The sequence below is a fragment of the Lithobates pipiens genome, unplaced genomic scaffold (assembly GCF_037356315.1).
Source record: "Lithobates pipiens isolate NorthernLeopardFrog02 unplaced genomic scaffold, aLitPip1_a1.2 Scaffold_18, whole genome shotgun sequence".
NCBI classification, from domain to species: Eukaryota; Metazoa; Chordata; class Amphibia; order Anura; family Ranidae; genus Lithobates; species Lithobates pipiens.
The window spans coordinates 451,274,744-451,300,104 of record NW_027507758.1 but is presented as its reverse complement, the minus strand read 5'-3'; the positions used below and the strand labels follow the sequence as shown (position 1 = coordinate 451,300,104).

The 25,361-nt window shown below is 40.5% G+C and overlaps 1 protein-coding gene across 1 annotated transcript in view; it reads right to left on the bottom strand.

The window, feature by feature from the left end:
* The window catches only part of DIPK2A (divergent protein kinase domain 2A), a 51,291-nt gene that overhangs the window by 5,316 nt on the left and 20,614 nt on the right, over positions 1–25,361 (bottom strand). Inside the window, exon 2 of the mRNA XM_077488238.1 lies at positions 2,982–3,285. Within this exon, the coding sequence (XP_077344364.1) occupies positions 2,982–3,285 (304 nt within the window). The remainder of the gene's footprint in view (positions 1–2,981; positions 3,286–25,361) is intronic.

The window sequence follows — 25,361 nt, the reverse complement described above, 5'->3', positions numbered from 1 at the left end:
CTTTGGGTCCTGCCATCCATGTGGATGTTAATTGACAAACACCACCTACTTAAACATGGTTACTGACCAAGGGACACCCCTTCATGGAATCTATTATCTGATGGGAATGGCCACTTTCAGCAGGATATTGCACCCTGCAAAAATGGTTCAAGTATGGTTTTTAGGAACACGGAGTTTGATGTGTTGATATGGTTTCCGAATTCTCCAGATCTAAAACCACAGAGCATCTGTGGGACCTTATAGGAGAATTTTCTGTTGACTACTTTGTGCCAGATACCAAAGCATACCTTCCGAAATCTAGTGGCATTTATGCCTAGGTAGGTTAAGGCTGTTCTGGTGGCAAAAGGGGGACCTATTATTGGGTGGTCAATGTTTTGGCTGCTCAGTGTATATCACATGTAGCCAAGAAATTTAGATTAAAAAATGTCACGATGCAATTCCACATACAAGACATAGATCAAGATTTCCCCGCTAAGATGTGGAGGGCCTCTGCCCACACTCAGTGCCTTTGTTGCCAACTAGCACTCTATATGGCTCAATCCTTGCCTATGCATCTCATTGTGGGTGTGTAGAAGTTATTACCAATATTAGATGAGTAAAATTGTAAATAGAATCTCAAACCACTTACAACATTGTCATACAGTGCCTTGTAAAAGTATTCACCCCCCTTGGCATTTTTCGGCATTTACAGAACATGCCAAAAAACTTTGCTTCACAATAAAAAATAAAAAAATTCAAACAAATAGGACAAAATAAATGGAAAAAAAAAAGCCAATGTGCATAACTAGTCACCCCCCTAAAGTGAATACTTTGTAGAGCCACCTTTTGCGGCTATCACAGCTCCAAGTCGCTTTGGATAAGTCTCTATGAGCTTGCCACATCTTACCACTGGGATTTTTGCCCATTCCTCTTTGCAAATCTGCTCCAGCTCCTTCAAGTTGGATGGTTTGCACTTGAGAACAGCAATTAAGTCTGACCACAGATTTTCTATTGGATTGAGGTCTGGGCTTTGACTAGGCCATTCCAACAAATTTACAGGTTTCCCCTTAAACCACTCAAGTGTAGCTTTAGTAGTGTTTGGGGCCATTCTGCTACTGGAAGGTGAACATCCGCCCTAGCCTCAAATCACACACGGCGTGGTACAAGTTTTGCTCAAGATTATCCCTCCATTTACCACCATCCATCTTTCCCTCAACTCTGACCAGCTTATTGTCATCCTATGTACAGATACTCCAGTCTCTGCTGTGGAACTCTGCAGCTCCTCCAGGGTTACCTTAGGTCTCTGTGCTGCCTCTCTGATTAATGCCCTCCTTGCCGGGTCTGTGAGTTTTGGTGTGTGGCAGTCTCTTGGCAGGTTTGCTGTTGTACCATGTTCTTTCCATATGGTTATGATAGATTTGATGGTGCTCCTAGAGTTCAAAGATTTGGATATTATTTTATTTTTTATAACCTAACCCTGACTTGTACTTCTCAACATTGTGCCTTAATTGTTTGGAGAGTTCCTTGGTCTTCATGGATGTGTTTGGTTAGTGGTGTCTCTTGCTTAGGTGTTGCAGCCTCTGGGGCCTTTCAAAAAAGGTGTGTATATGTAATGACAGATCATGTGACACTTAGATTGCACACAGGTGGACATCATTTCACCAATTATGTGACTTCTGAAGGTAAATGGTAGCACCAAAGCTTTTTATGGGCTTCATAACAGAGGGTGCATACATACGCACATGGCAATTATCAGTTATTTCTGAAAAATTGTTATATATATATATATATATATATATATATATATATATATTTCTAATTTTACTTCACTAACTTAGACTATTGTGTTCTGATCAATCACATATAATTCAGATAAAAAAAAAAAAACATTGAACTAAAAGACTGTAATGTAACAAAACAGGTAAAAAGCCATGGGGGGAGATACTTTTGCAAGGCACTGTAGGAATTGTGTATAAATGGATGAGGAGAGAAATGCGAGAAAGTCTACGTACATGAAAAAGCTACTTGTAAAAAGGATGCAGCTCCAGAAAACATGGCTAGAGAAAGAAAGCAGTTTATCATTCTCAACACATGGGGCAAAAAGCGAAAGATTAATCTGTAGAACTTCACCAATCAATCATGTTTGTCTCGTAGAGGAACAGCTGGTGAACTCACAGGACATGACAAATATGGGCATAATCTAGAAGCAAACTGACAAGATATCTGGCCAGCTTTTCTGAAAATGTAACTAACCATGCTAGGTTTTGTGCCAATTTGCCTGTGCATTTTTACATGCCAATATTTCATTGCTACATGTCTTTTCCCTAGAATAACAATCCAATCATGTTACGATAATTACTCGCTGCAGATGCCTCAGAACAAGGATTACAGCCAATGCATGTGTGGATCAAAAGCATGGCATGTGCCCCTCTCAGTGTTGTATGTTAGGAAAGATTACAATAATGATATAAATGCAAAGTTTCATAAAAAAAATTACAACAGATATTTTCTACATATTGTTATACAAAAATATGTAAATATGGTCACATTCTTTGTAATGCAGCCAGCATACTTGACATTCGAAAAAGGTAGTTGTTTGACAAGTTTTACTTTGTCTCCCACTTGGAATGAATACAAAACACGGGAGATATATTTGGTTTTGTTTGTTATCTTTGGACATGAACTGTGAAATCCTAACTCACTTCTTGCTAACCTGCACACTCTCCCTTAGTTATAGGACACGAAGAAATGCAGAAGGGAAAAAAGGATGCCTGGCCCTCTTAACAGAACCACACAATCAACTGGGTAAAGGTGAAAAAGCAGATGAAAGCAAAGTACACCCATCTTTCATTGGATATCCATAACTCTGCAACACAAAATCCAAATCATCATAGATTTCCTTCCCCTGCAAATACTTGCATGGGTGGACAATAGGCATCATCCAGGAGTGTGCCAGCGAAAAAGCCTGAAATATTAGGTGCCATTATAGGAGGTACACTTACTTTGTTTTATTAATTTTTTATCAGCTACCAAGACATTCTCAGCATCAACAATGATTACTTTTCCATCTCGAGGTCCAACTGCAAAGTTGTCAAAGCTGACATCTAAGAGGTAAAGTGCAAATTCAAAGTCATTATTTGTGAGCTGCTCAGCAATTTCCATTAGCTGCCATGCAAGGTCCACACGCTTTTCCCATGGAGCATTGTAGAAACTCCAAAGTTCTTCACCTACATAATTCACAGCCACCATTCTTCCGCATGCTCCCAGGTATTTAGCAAAAGGCCAGCCTTCATCCGATGGGAAGCTCTGAGTAAGATAAAAAAAAAGTCTGTTAGATTACGTGATAAGTAACAGTAGACAAATAAAGTCTTATTAATGTAAAAGGAATGAGTCATTAAAGTCATGGCAGTGAAATCTAGAGAATGGCAATAACTATACTAGGAAAAAGCTGAAGTATAACAAGCTGGGCTTCATGTGTTAATACCAAGTACTAATTTTCTCATAGCCACCAATCAGGCGCCATTTTACAGAACAGTTTTTTGGAGAGATTGGTAACTTTGTGGGGACAGTACAGAAAGTTGAGTCATAATAAGTTCCAGTAACTAGGCAGCATTAGAACTTAAATGAGTGGGTGATGTTCACCCAAATGTCCATTAAAACAGCAGGCTGGGATAGGATACAGTCATGCAAGAGCTAAGCAGTGAAATTAATGTGTTATAAATGCAAGCATCTTGCTTCTACGCCTAAACTAAAAAGGAAGTTCTACAGCTGTCATACACTATGCAGATTTCAACCAGCTTCTGATGATGCAGCAGAAATTTGCCACATGATTGGCCATGAAGGAGCCTGATGGAAATCTGTCACAATACAAGTGGCACAGCAGGAGATTTGTCCATCTGTGGTATATAGCGTGTACTGAACATACAGCAATGTGCAAACGACTACTTTAAAAAGGAGTAGTAAAGATAGTTTATTTTTTCTTTTTTATCTTCATGCATTCTATGCAAGAAGATTTAAAAAAAATAAATAAATAAAAAACACACAAACACCCTTGTGTGTAAAAAAAAAAAAAAAAGGATGGGGGTTATAACCCTCCCTCTAAAATGGATAAAAACAAACAAACAAAAAAAATCTGCCTTTAGTTCTACTTCAATGCTACTAATAGACTATCATGTGTCATTTGATTTGGACTATAATTACATTTTAAAAGTAACTTAGTAAGAATACATATATCAAATACATTTTAGGCACCAAGCACTTGATTATGGGCTCTCTGACAATGCAAAAGAAATAAGGAAATAACCACAAAACTGTCAAACCCCTCGGGCAACCATCTTAACTGAAGAACAGAAAACACAAGGATGTATGTAATGCGTATGTGTCTTAGAATCATTTTTTGGAAAGAAAACCTCTGTGAAATTAACCTGTATGTGCAACAAAAAATAAAAATAAAATACTTCAACATTAATCACAAGCCACAGCACTCCCAACATCCAAAGGCTTTCACCATATCTGCTGAAAAGACACGTTTCATAAGCAATATCCTTTCAAGTAAATGTCTCTCTATACATATCAATATTTTATTTTCACACCTCCCTGTGTTTCACAGATCCTTTAAGTCGTTTATGGAAAACACACTTGTTAAAAATGGGCACTGTTTTTATTCTTTTCATCTCATTCCTCAAATGTGGATGAACTTCCTGCGTAAAATAAAAAATCTGAAGTCAAGCAGAGGTACCGTATATCTAAACAAATGAACAGCAGCTTCCTAATTCAGGAAGGGCGGGACGGAGCTTTGCCCATTAAAAATAAAAAAAATAAAAAAATAAAAAACACAAAACACAACACACCACAGGTCAATTATGATATCACGCATTCCTAGGGGTACAACTAACCGAATGAATCCTCCATATCCATAAAATGTGGCACCTTCACAGTGCACATAACCGTCAAGCCTACAGAATTATTTTGAAAAGTTCAGGAAGCAGGGCAATTGCCATCTACTGTAATTCGTTTTTTTAAAAATACCGTATATATTCGAGTATAAGCCGAGATTTTCAGCACATTTGCTGCATTTCCCACTCTAGGCTTATACTCGAGTGAATACGTTTTCCCAGTTTTTTGTGGCAAAATTAGGTGCCTCGGTTTAGATTTGAGTATATATGTTAGATCTCTGCTCTAAAAAACAAAAATGTTAAGATCCAATTTACAGCCTATTATCTCTGTCTCTCATGTTCCAGATGCAAAAGGTGGGAAATAGTCAGATATCTGGCTGAAAAATCATTCTTTGCTAATAATACCTTTTCTCACACCAAATAATATCAGTAAAGGCTTTCTTCCCAAGGGTTCTTTTCAAGCATTTTTGCGCTAAAAAATAGCACCCAAACAGTGCATCTTGTGCCTCCCCAGTGTAAAAGCCTGAGTGCTTTCACTCTGGGGCGGTGTGCTTGTGGGACGGGGAAAAAAAAAAAAAAAAGTCCTGCAAGCAGCATCTTTGGGGCAGTGTATGCACCACTCCCAAAACCCCCTGCCCATTCAAATGAATTGGCAGCACTGCCAAAGCATCTGCAAAGTGCTTTGACAGTGCCACAGCACGAGCGCTTTTAACCCTTTCTTCGACTACTAGCGGGGGTTAAAAAAACCCCACTAGCGGCATTTTACCGACAGCGACTCAGCGGACATCTGTCCCAGTGTGAAAATACCCCAAAAAGGTATGATAGAGCAGCAATTGCAAAGGAACATTCCTATGTAAAGAGAAATGCTAATATAGATTTTATTTTTAGTACCAAACTAAATATGAAAATTTAAATTTATCAAAATTTCACCCTCTGTCATATAGAAAGCCAAAATAAGAGATTTCAAGGAATGTTAAAGAAAAAAACTTCACTGGAAGTTCTGCTTTAATAAATTTACTCTTGCACGTACGATTTTGTTGTCAGACTGCATACTGCCCTGTTATACCTTCCACAAACCTCTGCTGCACATATCAACCCATGAAGAACCCCCTTTCACTCCTATTCTTGGCATATTGCCTACGGTTGGCTTCTCTGCTGAACATATTTGCCTATGCAGGTCCCTCCAAAATCCTCTCCAGCGCATACTCCCCAGCTACACATTCTGGACTCCTCTACTCCACATACTCTCAGCTCTCATATGTAAAACACAAGATATATTTCACTGTCCTTTAGGCCTCGTTCACACGGGTGTACTGCAGCATATGGTCTATTGTGGAAGGCCAAGGCAAGATGGGGTCTAAACCATTTTTAGCTTGGCTGCATGCAAGCCTCAATGCAGAGTACAGGGTGAAAACCTTTTGAACATGCTTACCAAAAGGTGGCAAATTATGGCTGTATTTTGTACCGTAAATGTGTTTTGTAATCCCAGACAGTGTAAGTACCAGATTACTACTTGGTATCAGAATACTGCAAAGTCTGTATAGAAAAGCTTAGAAAAAGGGAAGGAGAAGCAGCACAATGAGCCCATCAGGTAAGCTGCAGTGCCAGAAGCCGGCTGATAAGATTAGCAATGTGCCGTTTCCCTATTCACTGTCCAGTCATAGGATGGTGAAACAAAAAAAATATTTCCCTGCTGTTTGGCAGAGCAGTTACATTTCAAGACTGGATGGACAAATGTGCAATTCTTTTGGCAAGTAAAATCTCTCATTATATATATATATATATATATATATATATATATATATATATATATATATATATATATATATATATATATATATATATATATATATATATATATATATATATATATATATATATATATATATACACATATACACACATACATACACACACATACACACATACATATATACATACATATACACACACACACACACACACACACAGAATGTTTCCAGTGGCAGGACAAGGAAGGTCGACCAGCGCCCAGAGCAAACATATGCCCCCCATGATCTTACACACACTATTACTAATTATTTACGATTTATATAGCGCCAACAGTTTACCAGGCACTTTACAAAGTAGCAGGGAGACAGAACAATTACAGTACAGTTAAATACAGACGGGAATAACCATATATAGAGTGCAGAGGTCAGGATTGGATAAATTACAAAGTACAACGATCAGGAGTTAGAGGAAAACATACAGTGTGCAGAGGTTGAGTATGTACAGTAATATACAATGTGCAGGAGTCATGAGCGGTAAACTGCAGAGTACAGAGCCCAGGAGTATATTCACATGAACATGGAACCAAAATACCAGTGCTGCAAACAAAATTGCGAGGGGGCGAATCCCAGACTGGTGTTGTAAGTGGAATACCAAAACATAATGCAAACAACTCATAAATATTCAATTACATATATTATGTGGGACCAAAATCCCTGTGCTGCAAAAACATTGTGATGGAGTTAAGACCACACTCCTGGTACTGTAAAGAAAAAAAGTTAAAATGTTAAATGGTCAAACTCTTAGGGCCAGTTCACACTGCAGGCGAGGCGAGGCGACTCCAACTTGCCTCGCCGCGACCTGCAGCGGCCTCGGCGGCGACTTGCAAATGACTTCTGTATAGAAGTCAATGCAAGTCGCCCCGAGGTCGCCCGAAAGTAGTACAGGAACCTTTTTTCTGAGTCGGAGTGACTCGAGTCGCTCCTCTCAGAACGGTTCCATTGTACAGAACGGGGGCGACTTGTCAGATCGAGGCGAGGCGAGTCGTGTCGCCTCGCATCGCCCGCTGTGTGAACCGGCCCTTAGGGTTCATTTGCACACAATTTGGTTTTGGAGTTACTGCCAAACTCCCAGTGCTGCAAATCAAACAGTGCAAAGTGCTATTAAAGTGCACATTTCTGGATCAAGACGGGGCTCAAGAAAGTGGCTGACGGATTCCTCCATCCACACAAGTGGGGGGGATAGAGACTCATAAGAACTCAAGAAGGGAGCATCTGCTGCTGCAGAGCAGTGAGCGCACATCCCTTGATTTAGGCAGGCAACAGGGGCATACAAGTTTTACTGCTACCTTTTGTGGACAGATTTTTTTTCTGCTCACAATCTAGCGCCCCCTCCCACATTGCACCCAGATCAGAAGCCCGGCACCCACCCCTTGTACCGGCCCTGAGTGTTGCCCATAAAGGAGTACAACAGATTTGTCAGAAAACCTTTACTTTCCTTTCAGAATCATTTTATATGGAACACTATACTACAAAATATCCCCACTAAAAGCAATCCGTTAATTGTAATCGAGATCTGTTAATTTGCACACAAAAAAATAAAATGGAAGATTTTTCCAAATTCAAGTTCATGTTGCAAAAATAAATACAACCCAATAAACATCTAATGCCCCGTACACACGATCCGAATATCGTACGGAAAATACCGCTTTCAAAGCGATCGTACGATAATCGGATCGTTAGTACAGAGCTTTAGAGAGCCGATTAGGACAGTACATCCGATATTATTCTATCGGACATGCACGGAAAATTTTTTCGTACGATGCCAGATCGTACGATTTTCGTTTAATCAGTACAGCTATCGTTCGAAAATGCAATACAAATGCATTACAACACATGACATCACTTCCGAATTTTTTTTCTGTCGTGCGGGAATTTTCGTGACTTTAGTAAACTCATCAGATTCGATCTGAGATTAGCATGCAATAAAAAACGGACGATCATTCGTCCGATAATCTCATCGTGTGTATGGGGCATTAGGAGCAAAGCTAAATTTTGGACAACTACAGGGGAGCCCAACAGGTGTCCAGCAGGTAGTTGATTATAAAAAGGGCGTTACCCACTTCTGGACCGCCCACCACATATATTCTGCGGCAGGGCGGCCTGGCTGTGCAAAACAATGTTCCTGTATGTCGTTTTGTGCATGACAAACTGGGCACGTGCCGCACGCCAGGGGGCCACCAGCAATTGTGGTACAGAGAGGCAGAACACGATAAACAGGAACAGCGATCTCTGTTGTCCCAGTGAGCCCACCCCCCACACAGTTAGAACACACACAATGAACACAATTAAGCATTTGATCACCCCATAGTGTTAACCCCTTCCCTACCAGCATCATTTATACATTCATCAGTGCATTTTTTTCCAGCATTGATCACTGTATTGGTGTCACTGGTCCCAAAAGTGTCCCTTCGTTTCAGCTTTGTCCGCCGCAATGTCACAGTCCCACTACAAGTTGCAGATTGCAGCCATTACCATTAAAAAAAAAAAAAGTCCATAAGTCTATCCCCTATTTTGTAGACACTAAACTTTTGCGTAAACCAATATACGCTTATCGCAATGTTTTTTAACCAAAAGGTTTAAACTGATGTATAAGTTTTATTTTTATTTGGATATGCATTATAGCAGAAAGTAAAAAATATTGTTTTGTTTTCAAAATTGTCGCTCTATTTGTTGATAACGCAAAAAAAAAAAAAAAACACACCACAGAGGTGATCAAAATAACACCAAAAGAAAGCTATTTAAGGGGGAAAAAAGGGAAATCAATTGTCAGTTCAAGCAATGCAGTACTGTATTGCAAAATGTGGCCTGGTTTTTAATGGGGTAAAAACTTCCAGGGCTGAAGTGGTTAAAAAACCCCCTTCATATTTCCCACATAGAGGAATGCCACAAGGCCTGAGAAATAAAATTTCTTTACACAAAAGGTGAAGGCTACAAGAACATAAGCAAATCGTTACTTATCAGTCAGAATACTATAGTAAAAGTGATACAAAGATGGAACTGCAACCATCTCACAGAAATGTCCAGGCTGTCCACTGAAGTTAACACCTCGACAGCAGCATCTTCTGAGGAGAAGAGTTGAAGAAAATCGCCATACAAGTTCACTGCAGTTAGCTAAAGAAGTAGAAAGGCAAATTGGGGCGACCGTTTGCTGTGACACAATACGGCATATACACGGCAGAGGAATGGCACTGCATGGGTGTTGTCCACCAAGGAAGCCTCTCCTAAAGCCCATGTACAAAAAAGCCTCCCTAGAATTTGCCAGGGACAATACTAAAAAAAAGAAGATGAATACTGAGACTCTACTCTGGAGAGAGGAGACCGAGATAAAAGGTTTTTGGAACTGATGGTGTGGCAAAGGTGAGAAATACAAACAAAATACATGGTGCCTACAGTGAAACATGGTGGTGTCAGTGTTGTCCTGTGGGGCTGCAAGAGTGCTGCCGGTGTGAGGGAGCATGCATTTCATTGATGGTATTATGAATTCACAGATGTACTGCTCTATATTAAAAGAAAAGATGCTACCATCACTCTGTCCCCTTGGTCGCCGTGCACTATGCCAACATGACAATGTAAAACACACATCTAAGGCCAAGGCTGCATTTCTGAAAAAGAACAGGGTGCAAATTGTTCCGTGGCCAAATATTTCTCCTGATCTGAACCCAATAGAACGTCAAACAACAAGTAAAACGACCATCATACAGGCTGCAGGTATAAATTACATTTTCTGGACATTCAATAATAAGATAAGTGCCGCACAAGGATACCAATAGACCAAATACAATTTTCCCAACTAGGAAGCATACTCTTAGCAAAATTATAAAAAAAAAAATGGAAAGCAATTAAATACTGCCACATTGGAGGGTGTGAAAAAGCACAGAATCCATCTGGGCCAACAATCTGACAAGAGAAAAACAATCTGGGTTTACTAATCTAATAAATTGCTTCAAAGAGAAAGCTTACAAAATAAAAATTTATAAGATATATGAAAAAAATTTCAAGCACTGACTTCAAATGTACTGAAAAAGGCTCGCCATGCATTTTCTACAGAACAAAACATAGGGCTCCTTTCACTAAAGCAGATCACATGCAGTATTTAGGAGATGTAACACATTTTTCCCAACTATCACATGCAATGCTGAAAATGTCAATTCACTATCTCTTTATGCAGTATTTACTTCAAAAAGCTTGGTAAATAGCAAATAAAAGGGCATTAAAGACAATTTACTGAAGGAAATAAATACAGTATATGAGTAGTGGCTGAGGCACGCTATAGTGATAAAGGTGTGTGTTTAGGAGATAACAGGTATACTTCCCATCATACCACAACACCAGGCTGTTGTCAAAGTGGAATTCATGCCTAACACTATACTTAATCTCTCCTTTTCTCCTTATGCTCCATAACCTGTGTAAATAAATAACAAAAGCAAAGTGTATACTTGCTTATTTTCAGCCCATTCCATTGATGAGTGATGCCTGCAGGGGAGAGTAGGAGGTGATCAACAACTGGTAAAGCCTGAAGCAGTGATATTACCCACCCGATGGCCCATCCATTGCTGATGCTCCCTCTTCTAAAAGCGTTGATCATGTAAAAAGGGATCAGGTGGCTCCAAAGCCACCCACATTAAAAAAAAAAAAAAAAATGTAAACAAGACGACCTAGATCAACTTTACATAAAAGTCCAGAGCCCACAGATAAAAATAAAAACCAGCTCACAATTTGTACTGCAGCTGTAAGCATATTTTAACCAGTTTACTCGTTGGATGTGCTATACACATTCAAAAACGGAACTAGTTAAACTGCGATCATATGATCATCCAGTATAGAGTCCTATTTACTTACTGATGGGACCCTCTTTCTTGGTGTCCCCATCACTGCCTCCAGGACATGGTCAGCTCCTATTGGCTGTACTCTCTGGATTCAGAACACTAACATCAGCCTGAGGGGAGTCAAGGGGACTGAATGGTGAAGGTTAAACTGCAACAAATGATTAGCAGCTCCAGGAGTGTAAAGATATCAGCAAACAACCTCGATGAGGCACTCAGGTGAGTAGAGGTCTCTAGGTAATAAAATCTAAATATCAGACAGGATGCATTAGACAGACACATGGAAGGGAGATCATTTTGAAGCCCACATCTGAGCAAACCTTATGCTACTAAAAGAAAACTAAAATACAAAGAAAATTTTTATCGCTCCGTAAATATGCAAAGCGGCAAATGTTAAAATTTGAAGCCTACAAGCAGCCAAAAGAAATAAAATCAGCCCAAGGGACACAATTTACAGTCAGTAGAAATCGTACTCCTGGGAAAGGGTAGAGGTTCACTTTAATGCCCCATTCACACCTGAACGTTTTAGTAGCTTGAAGCCTGGAGCTACAAAATGCTGGTGGGGGAAAAAAAATCTATTACTCTCTATGGAGATGGTTCACATCTCCACTCCAAGTCACCTGAAGCTCAAACAAGTTCTGGACCCTTTTTTGTCACTTGAACCGGACAGATTTGGACATTTTTCTTCTTTTTACATTGGTGACCTATTGCCCGGCACAAAATCTAGGCAAAACGTGGTAAAAAAAACGCCATAAAATTGTGTGATTTTCTGCCTAAAAACGCTATGCTCAGGTGTGAATGGGGCCTAAAGCCATTCAAAGATCAAAACCAATCATTCATGAACTAATATGATCTGCATTAAAGTTTGTTATTCAATATATGGATATACATTTTCTACTTGGCAATAGCATGTTTTTAAGTGGTCCAGCACATCCCTTTGACCGGCTTTTGTCAAACGGACAGCAGTAGAAATGTATGGAAAGTTGGCCGCTTACTGCAGAACTGGCTGATTTTCACCCTGTGTGCATCGGGCTTTGTACAAGCAGGTCTACATGTGCTTGACTAATAAATTCCAGACCACACTTTATAAGCTGTTACAGCAATGTATTTGTTTTTTTAATCTCTGGGATAAAGGTTTTACATGAATGAATAAAAGGTGATCATTGTAAGCTCTCCTGTCAGTGTTTAGTTTCTCAACCCTCCAAGGGTCACTCACATGGGCATACTTATGCATACATCCGTGCTAAGGGCAGTCTTTGAGCACATGGGATGCACAGAGTGCATGTCCCCCAAATACACAATGTTTGTGCTCAGAGACCCAAACCTGCATGGTCCCTTAAAAATGGAGGACCAAAGCACTTTATTTTGTTGTAGTGAGTTACCCAAATCACGGAATGCAGATTTAGATCTTCACGTTTAACCACTAATCCAAATTTTAAACTACAAGGAAAAAACATTCCTAACCCCAATTAGAACCGAATTAGATTTTTATGTTTATTTTCATTTAAAGTAATCAGCTAGTATAGTTCCGACACAGTTAACGCCACTCAGGAGCAGCATAAGCACCCAGCCAGAGGGTTCATACATCAGACAGCATCACATCCACTCTGCAGTTACATGGAGACAGTAGTAATATGATGCTAGTGAACAGACATACAAGATCTCTTAAAAAAAATCAAGTACTGTAGGAAATGCAGCAGACAGATGCATGTTATGGTACTGTGCTTTTAGAAAACCAATGGAGGATGAGTCGAGTGGGAAATTGGGAACTAGCACAGCATTATTAAACAATTTTCAGCATGTTTTACACAGCAAACTACAAAAAAGGCTACAGCATTGCTATGGCCTTGAGTAGGCACATAGGAGGTACCTGCTGTTTATAGTAACACTTTTTACCCACTTGGACCTACTTTTTTGATATAGCTCACAAAACAAAAAAATTCTAGGAAGAAAACTGGAGGCGTTCAAAACTGATCAAATTTTGATTTTGTAAAAATTTTTATATATCAAAAGGCCCCTTGTGAAGGCAGAAAAAGGGAACAGTTAGAAGTCCCAGGACACAGGCATGTCAAGTCTTGCTGTAATGATAAAAAAAAAAAAATAAGTGATGAATCACTGGTCTAGTTTATAAGATGCATACTGCAGGTGTTCCGTCCGATATGGAGACCCATCAATGTGTAACGGAAGTGACATTCCATTGCTGCCATCTTGCTACACCCCGCACTCCTCCACAGTAAATATACACTGAGAAGAGGGCAAGCGAACATCTTATTACACCCAGTAAAACTGAGTTTTTATATAGTGAAATACAGGATTTAGAACTCTGTCCGTTTAGATGTTGAATTTTAAAAAGCAGCGGCAAACCTGCTGAACTCACAGGTTTACTAATGGGACAGAAGTTGGCTGCTTTTAAAATTCAACATTTACACCAATTTCTAAATACTGTATTTCACTATATAAAAACTCTGTTATAAAGAAGTGTAAAATGCAAATCTCCGGTGGGTGTAACAAGATGTCAGCGCTTACCCCCTTCTCAGTGTATCCTTACTGTGGAGGAGTGCGGAGTGTAGCAAGATGGCAGCAAAGGAATGTCACTTCCATTACAAAATCTGACAAAACACAAACAATGTTCAGTTTTCCTTGTCTTTGAATTACAAGTTACTGAAAAGTATGTCATTTTGTGGATTTTTCATAGAGCAGCACAACACTTGCACATACCACTAATAACTCAGCTGTGAAGATGGCCCAATACCTTACTGCAGGATTAGAACACAGCAATGTTTGTATTTTTACTTCATGTTACAAGGCAGCCAAATCCCAATTTACTTAATGCAGAAGGAAAAATCCATTGACATCTGTGTTTAGTTAAAGCTTATGAGAAACAAAAGCTCACAAGAAAGCTCATCATGTAAATGCAATTTGCATCACTTCATTGACAGAATAATGTCAATCAGGGGCATTAACATTGCAAGAATTTAACAAACTTATTTTCAGTGCCATATCTGCTTCTAGTTTACTTTTCCAGGCCCTTCCACCAACTTCCTCACCATGAAGGGTGTATCAAGTGGGACGCTCTACCAACCATGATCATTTAAGTATTAAAATAAAAAACTGTTAGAGGAAAAAGCGAAGTGACAATTCTAGGGCAATTCTGTATGGGAATTGAGTACTACAGAACACCCAATGTGCTGCAGGGACACTACCGATACAGCAGCAGGTCCATGGGGCACTGTAGAGCAAAGCGATGTAGGTATCAAAAAACACCTGAATTGTCAGCACTTTTAGCTGTGCAAGAAAGCAGAGACTTGATTTATCACAGCAGTATGGATTACGTATCTGCACGTCTATTTTAAAGAGGTGTTCTTTGGGCTTATACACCATAGTAAGGTACATGCAGCCCAATTTGGGGAGTTCAGCAGTACTTGTTAATCTAATGACCATCCAGAGCATAAGCAATAAAGCTTCCAAAATCTGTGCACTGCAAAAAAACTTCTCTTTATTAAAAAAAGGTCCATTTGTTGGCAGCCCATCCCAATTGAAAATGCTGCCTTCTCTACAAAAAACACAAATTAACATGTGTATAGTGACACAAAGCAAAGGTATGAATCTAAAAACTTACAGTAAGTGGTAGAAGCTAAAAAAAGGCCAATTTCTTAATTTGGGATGTATAAAGCGAATCAAACCACTATAAAACTTTCAGGTGGTGATCTCCTCCTGAATGTCTGCTCTTTTGCTTAACAGCAGTTTATACACCACAAAGAACAGCCAAGCGTTCGGCTCCCAGTTGTGGCGCCGCCCCATTGACTTGATTGGCCAAGTTTGACGGTGCCACCTGTCAACTCAGCATGCCTTGGTATGTATGTATTTGTCACGGATACAGCATGTGAACTGCCTCTTCTGGCTGTATATTACACTGAAGGTGGGCAGCAAAACTGGGTAGCCACCTATGTGAAAAAGTGCTAAAAGTTACAACCCTGCCTCCCGCTTCTCTCCCCTCAAGAATACATATAGTGGATATAGATAGAGATATAATATATATATTATTTCTCCTATCTCTACACAGCCCTGTAAAAAATTCAGTTTTTGGAGATGTAAAAAAATAAAAATCAGACCAAGATAAATCACTTATGAATTTTTACCACCTTAAGGGCCCATTCACATCAAGATCGGTTTGTTCAGCAGCTTTACAAGCCGGTAAACAAACCAAAACCAGAAGAGACAAAATCCTTGTCACTTCCAATATCTGAAATTACAAAACCTTCCATTCCTTCCACTCTTCAGTGCATCTGATGCAACAAGTCACATAGAGTCCAGGAAAGGAGGCAAGGGGCAGGGGAGCGGGACAACTCTATCACCACCTGTAGAAACAAACAGGCAGTTGTATAGCTACTTTTAACCATTTCCCGCATGGACATCATCCTGTTTCAGTGGTTATACCAGGATGATGCCTGCATCTACAGGCATCATCCCGGTATCACTTTGCAGCCAGCGATTCTGAACAAGGCAGAAGTGATCCGAGTGGATAATTAGCCACTTGATCACTTCTGCAGGTGGAAGGGGGACCCACCCCCTCTCCCGGGCTCATCGAGGAGGCGGAAACTGATGCAGCCGGTGGCGATGGCTGCCCTGTACAGAGAGGGGAACAGACATCGTTCCTCTCTCTGTAACCCTGGAGCAATGAGCAGTTAGTCACCTGCCTGTGTATTCTTGAGGTCTAAAGTAGTGCAGGGACTACCTTTGAAGTACAGATATGAACAGTACTCATTGGAAATTATGGGGTAAAACTTGTTATGCGACTTTGCAGTCCCAAGCAGCATGACAAGTCGTATTAGTGGAAAGGTAGCATAAAGCTTGTAGGAGGAGTTTTCATTCTCCCCTGATCCTGTCTGGACAGTGCTGATCACATGCACTCTTCTCCTCCTCCTCCCCCCCCCCCCCCAAAAAAAAAATGCACTGTTCTACCAGTAGATGGGTTGGAGTCAGTTAAAGAGGATCAGAGAGACAGGATCACATAGCCTTTATATACACACACACACACACACACACTGTAGAGGATTAACCTTTTAGGTTTCACAGTGAGTTTAGCAAGTATGCATTGCTGCATATACACACCCATTTTACTGTTGTGGGTTTAGCAACACTAACAGTATTTTACATGAGGTCCAAGTAAGGCTCTATATAGCTTCTATATGGCCTCTTCAGGGAACAGGGTAGCCTCAACTATGACCCCAGTAAAACCACCTGAGGTGGTTAACCATCAGTGTCCCTTAGGGGAGATTTTCCTTCACTTCCTGTCCCATACAGTAGTTACAATAGAAAGTGAGGAGATCCCTTGAAAGTAAAAGGGAATCCCTGGTAGTTCCCAGAACTAGTGTACCTACAGGAATAATTCCTTTATTCCTGTTCTGGTGACCACTAAAAATTTAGCATTTTCTTTCACTGATTAACGGTCACCAGCACAAAGAGTGAGCAAATATTCCTGAACGAGGCAGCAATAACACACATGACAATTGTTCTAAACCCTCTCCACTCCATATATTAAAAAAATAAAATAAACGTTTTGCTTTTAAATTACACTTTTAACTTTTATAACGTCTGAGATTATGTGGAACTGTAAAATATGCTTTTCCGATAGAAACCGTCTACAGCAGGGATCAAACTACTGCCCTCCAGCTGTTGTGGAACGAACATCCCACGAGGTATTGTAAAACTGACATTCACAGACATGACTAGGCATGATGGGAATTATAATTCCTGAACTGAAAGAGCCATAGTTTGGAGACCCCTAGTCTACAGTACCACCCTGGTTCAAAACAAAAACCCGTGTTAATGCTAGCGAGACGGAATAGTGCTAGAGATACGGAACAGAAGTTTACCCCTAATTTCTTGCTAAAAATGTATGTTCTTTAGCAAGGAACACATTAATTATGCAACCAAAATTAGTGTGTGCTGCATATTGCCTCCAGTATTGTTCCCGTTTTTTCTTGCTGGAGGATGCCATTTTGCTGAAGACCAGAGACCCTGAACAGCAGTAAATCAAAGTGGAACTAAACCCATCAATTTAAGAGCTTAAACAAAAAAAAAAAAAAAAAAAAAAAAAAAAGAAGAAGAAGATGGCTCTGATGAGGAGGCACCTGTAATGGGCACAGATTGGCAACCCTCGTGGTCCTGGGTGGGCATTCTCAGGGCGCAACCACCCCCCCATATTAGGAGAGCAGCTGATGGTCTCTCCTCCACTCGCCTCGGTCAGTGTGAGTGAAGGAACAGCCGATACATGGCTCTTCCCGTTTACGCTGATCATATGGTAAAGAGCCTACGTCAGAGATCGGTGATGTGGTGTGTCAGATTGACACACCAACGGTTGCCACAATGCACACCCCGCGAGTGCAGCTTATACTGCTGGACGTTGTATGACGTCCGATGAGGATAACTTAACCACTTTGCGTACGTCATTCTGCTACATGGCGGCCAGGAAGTGGTTAAGATAAATTAACATTGCAATGCTTTTTACCAAAATCATGGATACTTTGTTTGTTTTGTTTTTTAACAAATGAAATGGTGTTTTGTTTCTTGCTTTCTAAAACATAACACTTATAAATAAACATATATGTTAAAGGTGTAAAACTAACAATAAAAGGTTAAAGTGGGATTTCACTGTGGAAAAAAAAATATTAAAAGCCAGCAGCTACAAATACTGCAGCTGCTGACTTTTAATAAATGGACACTCACCTGTCCCCGTGGTCCAGCGATGCCGGCAGCCGAGGCCGATCGATCGGCTCGCGGCTGCTGCCGCCACCATTCTAGGTGAGGGAATCAGGAAGTGAAGCGCTGCGGCTTCACTTCCCTACTGCGCATGCGCGAGTTGCGCAGCGCAATAGGAATTGTCCGCGCTGTCTCTGGGACCCGTGTGTGTCCCAGCAGACAGCGCGGCAGGACAGGAAGAGGCATAGACTCCCGTGGGAGTCTATGCCTGGATCTGGGTGTAAATACCTGTCTTTGACAGGTATCTGCACCCCCTCCCCCCTGAAAGGTGCCAATTGTGACACCGGAGGGGGGAGAGGGTTCCGATGAGCGGAAGTTCCACTTTAGGGTGGAACCCCGCTTTAAAATGGTTAAAATAGAAATGAAAAGGAAAAAAAATAAAAAATCAGCAGGAAAATATTTGAACGGTGAAGAATAGGGAGTTAATTAAGGCTGATAAACGTAAACAAAGGCTTAAATAAGGGGTTAAACGCAGAGAAACATTTTATTTAAATAAAAACACACACTACTTATGCAGATGAAACTTCATCCCTTTGATCTGCAGATGAACAGAATGATAAAAAAAAAAGGAATGTGTCACATTGTATCTTTCATCTGAGTCCTGCTGTTTACTATATATACACACAGAGCTGCATCCTGCACATTTACATGCAGTCTGCCCCTGTAGTAGTGGAGCCAGTAATCAGCCAAAAGTCAGCTTAGTTTTTCAGAAACCCAAAACCTTCCTTACATCAGTTTCTCAGTCATTTGTTAAAGTGGTTCTGCACTGACTAAAGTAAAAAAAAAAAAATTTCCAGTCAATAAATGTAAAATATATCTATATTAGAATATGCTCACTTGTTTTTCGGCTGCACGTTTTCTCCGTCCGTTTTTATCACTAATGAACTCTTAAAAATTTCCTTTGACCGATGTCATTTTGCTTGTGGGCATTTGAAGCCCACAAGCAAACACTTCCTCCTTCCCTTCGTTGTGATGAACCAGCATTCATTACCGTTTCCCGCGCATGCTCAGTGGCTTCACAGCTACGAGCGGCGTAATCGGACCTCCGCAATGACTCCTGGGATTACACGAGATCCCAGGAGACACAGCGAATTACACAGGAAATGAAGCGGATCACCGCATATAGCCCGCCCAAACATGAAGTCAGGATAACAGGTAGGCTTACTGCATAGACAAATGAACCAGCAATTAGCTGATTTTACATGGTCTAGAAGCGATAGAGCTCAAGTTGATAGGATGAGTGCAGAACCGCTTTAACTCCCTAAGCCCCCTTGCCTCTTCGGTCTGACTTGTGGTATAAATCGCATGTCGAAAAATACTACCTTGTAGGTTCTTGCCCTTAATTTAGCGCCCAGGTCTCTAAAAAGGACACTTAAGCTTCTTTCCATTTGTACCGATGCATACCAGGATGCGACATAGGGTTTCATCACGGATTCAAGATTCTAAAAGCATCAGTGATTTTATAGCGAATAAGAGAAAGGATCAAGGTTTAAAAGTGGCCAGGATCCTGGAGTTCAGTTTTAAAGTTTGTTTTCTTTAGGACACTTAGTGCTTGAGGTTGTGGGGAATTATCTGTAGATTTTCCAAGGAATTGGAATAGGAACTGCTACAATTTAGTCTTGTATATCAAGCTTTCTGAATATTTGCAATCTGCATAATTTACCAGAGTTTATTGCCTATAATTGCTAGCACTTGACAATCCTGCAGCATCAGTAAATGATTGATTCAGCTTTTATAGCTAATGTACAAATCTTTGACATCTGCTGTCTGAGATCTCCCTGTTCTCAGAAGAGATTATCCTCTGTATATTTGACAGACTGGAATAATTAAAGCATGGTGTCCTGCCTTTGGTTTGCTAGCTAACTTTTGTAATGCTCTATACAGCTGTCATTTAATCCATAGCACATATTTCATTAACTACAGTCTTTAGCAAGAACATTATTTGCAGAAGAAGCCGATCCCTCAAGATATTGTCAGATGTGTAAAAGTGACAGAGGAGGAGATTGCTTAACCCAACTGTGATGGGGGAGAGATCCCCATTCTAAGCTGCTACATGGTAACAAAGGGAATGTATGCATCACATTGCCATTAGACGTTTAACTATAAAGACCACAAATTTAAATTTTCCCGTTGGGTGCATTTATTGCCATAGGAAAAAAAAAAAGTTTAAAATGAAAATTGACAAATTCCAACCGATCTAACATTCAGCAGTCACAATACAAAGTCATTCTACTAAAAATTGCTGATAATCATATGCACAGTGAACAATGTACCTAAACATTTAAGTACTCTTTGCTAAAACAATCCAGAGCTGCATGATTCCTGTCGTATAGTTTTGTTACTATCCGGTTTCGTTCACAATACTAAAGTTTATGTATATTTAATCTTAGGACTTATTAACTTGTATTTACTTCTTGCTTCTTTGCAATAATGTCCTTGCTTTGAAAATTTCATTCGACAAGAAATGTATCTGCCTTGACCAACTGAGACTAGAGCAGATACTGTAGTTGAACAGATATATATATATATATATATATATATATATATATATATATATATATATATATATATATATATATATTCAAATTCTGTGGGATGCATTTAATAATTACATTTATTATTTTTGTATATTTTTCAGTTTTCTGTATAACTGTACATGCTGCAATGTCCTGAAGAAGCTCAGAGGAGCGAAACATGTAGATAGAAAAAATGAAGTATATATATATATATATATATATATATATATATATTTTCAATAAAACTATATTGATTTTATTCTGTTTGTGACACTGGGTACCGTCTTAAAAGTCCCAGGGGTTGGTTACCCTCCAGTCCCCTGTTTGTTTCTTCCCTATATCTTTAAATAGTTACTGTCTGGGATGTGGTACCATTTTATCTTTTGATCAAACCCCATCTACATAAATCTTTTTCATTGAGTGGAGGTGGGGTGGGTGGTAGCCATGCAGTGGCTAATGGTTTGAATAGGGAGGTGGAAGAGAAATGGGCCGGGAGCCCATGTAGTATAGGGGGGGTTGGGCGAGAGACAATGGGAAGCGAGGGCAGAGGAATGGGTTGTGGAGGACATCAGGCAGCTTGACAGCCAGCTGGGGAACATGCTGTCATATCTGCATTAAAAAAAAAAAAACGAATAAAGTGGGCGCTGTATTAGTTGGCAGCTAGCACACGGTGAATATACAACCAACTACCCAGGGACCCTCCTCCTCCCCCAGCCACCCAGGGGCCCCTTCATCCACTTTCCTCAATAGACACCACAAATATGTAACACCAATCAGGGCATGGTTACCTGCATGTTCCTGGGCCAGGATGGAGATCTCCTCCCAGGAGAAGGTGCACTGTGCAGTGTTCACTCAGCCATTGTAGCTGGATCAGAGCAAGCAGGGGCTCGAGCACCTCCACCAGCGTGGCGGCCCTAACAACCCAGGACTCCCAGCTGGCAATCACAGCAGAGTGAGCTCACAGACTGGGCAGGAACATGCCCATCACCCGTCTTCAACATCCTCAGTGTCCTCCACGCGGCACACTCACCTGGCTCTGCCGCTCCAACCGGCTCTTCTCCGGCCATCCTCCAGTGTCGCACCTCTGGCTGGGAAAGCTCTGGCCACCCTCAACACTTCCGGGACCAGTGGCTCTGCTCTCCTACCCAAGCCTGGACACCGCCACTTGTCAGCTGGAGCACCAGCACTGCATCCAGCCCCCGCCCCTCCATGTCCCCAACATGTGCGCACATCGCGACTCCAAATGGCCATTACGATGAATATGACAAGGGAGGAGCCGCAATGACGTCAGCTGCTCCATACAAAATCGCACAAGGCTGAATCCCGGTGTATCGATTCGTTGATAATATTCAGCACCCCCAACACCAAAACAATATACTTGGTTTGGCTGGCGAAGGGGTGGAGGCTGTAGCGCGCACACACACACACACACACACACACACACACACACACACACACACACGAGTAGATTCTCCTTGGATATTCAGTTGTTAAAACATCTAACACTATTTTTCCTGTCAAATATGGGCAACAAGTAAAGGCAGAAAAAAATGCTTTTGACTGAAGAGTAATTAAATCTTAGGCATTTGGCTGCCAGTCTCGTCATACAGGTTTGCGTTCACATTTAAACAAGATGACACATGTCACTGTTGTACACAAATGGGTGTAAAATATATTTGTATGGCAGATCTTACCTTCATTAGGCCTACATTAATTTGTAGTAAGCTTTATGGAAACACCTTTTTTTTGTTTTTTTAAATGGCATACTGATTGTATAGTCACATAAAAGTTGCATTGCCCTTGTGCCGAAATTTTTAAAGATTGCCAACAGTTATGGGTGAGATTTGTTCAGACCTGGATTAACTATTTACATTCAATCCCTTAGATAAGACCAGCCCAGTTTTTTGGTTATGCTCAATAGACATCAACTTGGCACATAAGACAGACAAGGGTTGAAGTCACTTGTTAAAGTGCATGACTGTGTACTGTAGTGAAAAAAAAAAAAAAGTGCGTTTAAACATTAAAAAAAAAAAAATGAATGTCCATTAACCACTTCAGCCCCAGACCAATTGTCAGCCTAAGGACCAGAGGTCTTTTTACAATTTCGCACTGCACTGCTTTAACTGGTAATTGTGCGGTCATGCAATGTTGTACCCAAACAAAATTTGTGTCCTTTTCTTCCCACAAATAGAGCTTTCTTTTGATGGTATTTGATTGCCTCTGCAATTTTTATTTTTACAAAAAGTTGTCACTAAATGATATATTGCTCACAGATGCCATAGTTATATGTGGAATTGCACCCCAAAATATATTCTGATGCTTCCCCTTAGTATGGGGATACCACATGTGTGGGACTTTTTGGGAGCCTAGCCGTGCACGGCACCCCGGAAACCAATCACTGCCTTCAGGATTTCTAAGGTTGCAAATTTTTGATCTCACTCCTCACTACCTATCACAGTTTCGAAGGCCATAAAATGCCAAAATAGCACAACCCCCCCCCCCCCCCCAATTTCGCTTCAGGAGCGATCCGGGATGAGGGGATGGCCGTTGAAACGGACTGCTGCAGCCAGCGGGAGGGGGTCCGATCGGACCCTCCACCCGCAGGAAAGGCAGGCACGTACGGGTACGTGCTTGTGCCTGTCCATGCCATTCTGCCGACGTATTTTTTTTTTTTTACATTAAACATGTGTTTATTGAACAGTATTGCAGAGATTACAATCACAGTGGCAAACACTGATCAAAAGGTGCTGTGTCATAACCATAACAGGAAATAAAGAAACATTTCTCCGTTGCAGTAGACAGTAGATATCATAGCCAAGCAAAGTTATAGCACAGACATGTCATTTACTTCAACAGTACATCAAAGTTCCTAATTACACGTGGCAGCCTCTTGTAACCATCTATCTGCCGACGTATTTTTACATGCGGCGGTACTTAAGTGGTTAAACAAATTGCTGGAGCTTAGTTTATTGATACAAAAAATATGAGTCATAAAAAACAGAATTCTTATGCAAACAAACCACAAGAAAGACATATGTACATGCATAGAGAGTATTACATAATTATAAACAAAAGGTGGTAGACTCCTACTACATAGGCATAAACCATTCAAGCAGGAAGCCTAGCAGGTAAGTAGTGAAAAAGTCCAAACTTGTTCACTACTTAACTGCTAGGCTACCTACTTGAATGACTCGTATTTTATCAAATTCTATCAAATTTTCTTTATACATTTTCTCTTTTTCCTAATTGCCTTTAAAATCCCATTTCTGAGGTTTGTTACTTTACACAGTTAGCCCCTTGATCGTCCCCTTAGTGTCAAAACCGTTCCCTGCCAGTGTCATTTCTACAATGATCAGTGCATTTTTATAGCACTGATCATTGTAATAATGTCACTGGTCCCCCAAAAATTGTCAGATTTGTCCACCAATCAATATATGCCTATTGCGATGTTTTTTAACAAAAATATGCAGAATATTTATTGGCCAAACTGATGAATGAATTTGAGATAGATATAGATCAGGGCTCGACAAAACCCGGGGCGCCAGGTCGCATTGGCGACTAGAATTAGCGACTGGCGCCTGGGGCAGCACAGCTGGGGGTATCCTGTCTCCGTGGACCCCCCAGCGTGATTGCGTCGGTCGGCGCCGCCGGCGGCCGGTAATTGAGCCCCCGGCTTTGAGGCCTTCTGTGATGCTAGCTATTCCCTTCTGTGATCCTATTCCTTCTGGCGCCCTCTTGTGGTGGCCGTTGGAATTACAACCATTAATGCTAATAGATCTCCTTCCATTTACTTAGAACACCTAAACATTACACATATACACACACACACACACACACTTTTTTTTTCTTTTTTATTCTAACACCCTAGAGAGTAAAATGGTGGTTGTTGCAATAATGTCTGTCACACCATATTTGCACAGCGTACTTACAAGCGCACTTTTTTGGGGAAAAAATAATTTAATAAAAAAAAAAAAAAGACAACAGTAAAGTTAGCCCAATTTTTTTTTTATATTGTGAAAGATAATGTTACGCCGAGTAAATTGATACCCAACATGTCATGCTTCAAAATTGCGCCCGCTCATGGAATGGCGACAAACTTTTACCCTTTAAAATCTCCATAGGCGACGTTTTAAAAAATTCTACATGTTGCACGTTTTGAGTTACAGAGAAGGTCTAGGGCTAGAATTATTGCTCTTACTCTACCGATCGCAGCGATACCTCACATGTGGTTTGAACATTGCTTTCATATATGCGTTCGCTTCTGCACGCAAGCTTGGCGGGATAGGGCACATTTAAATTTTTTTTTTTTTCTTATTTTAACTTTTATTTTTATTTTTTTTCATTGTTCTTTTTAACCACTTTCAGACCGGACCATTTTGCTGGTAAATGACCAGAGGTCTTTTTACACTTTGGCACTGCGCTGCTTTAACTGGTAATTGCGCGGTCATGCAATGTTGTACCCAAACAAAATTTGCGTCCTTTTCTTCCCACAAATAGAGCTTTCTTTTGATGGTATTTGATTGCCTCTGCGATTTTTATTTTTTGCGATATAAACGTAAAAAGACCGCAAATTTT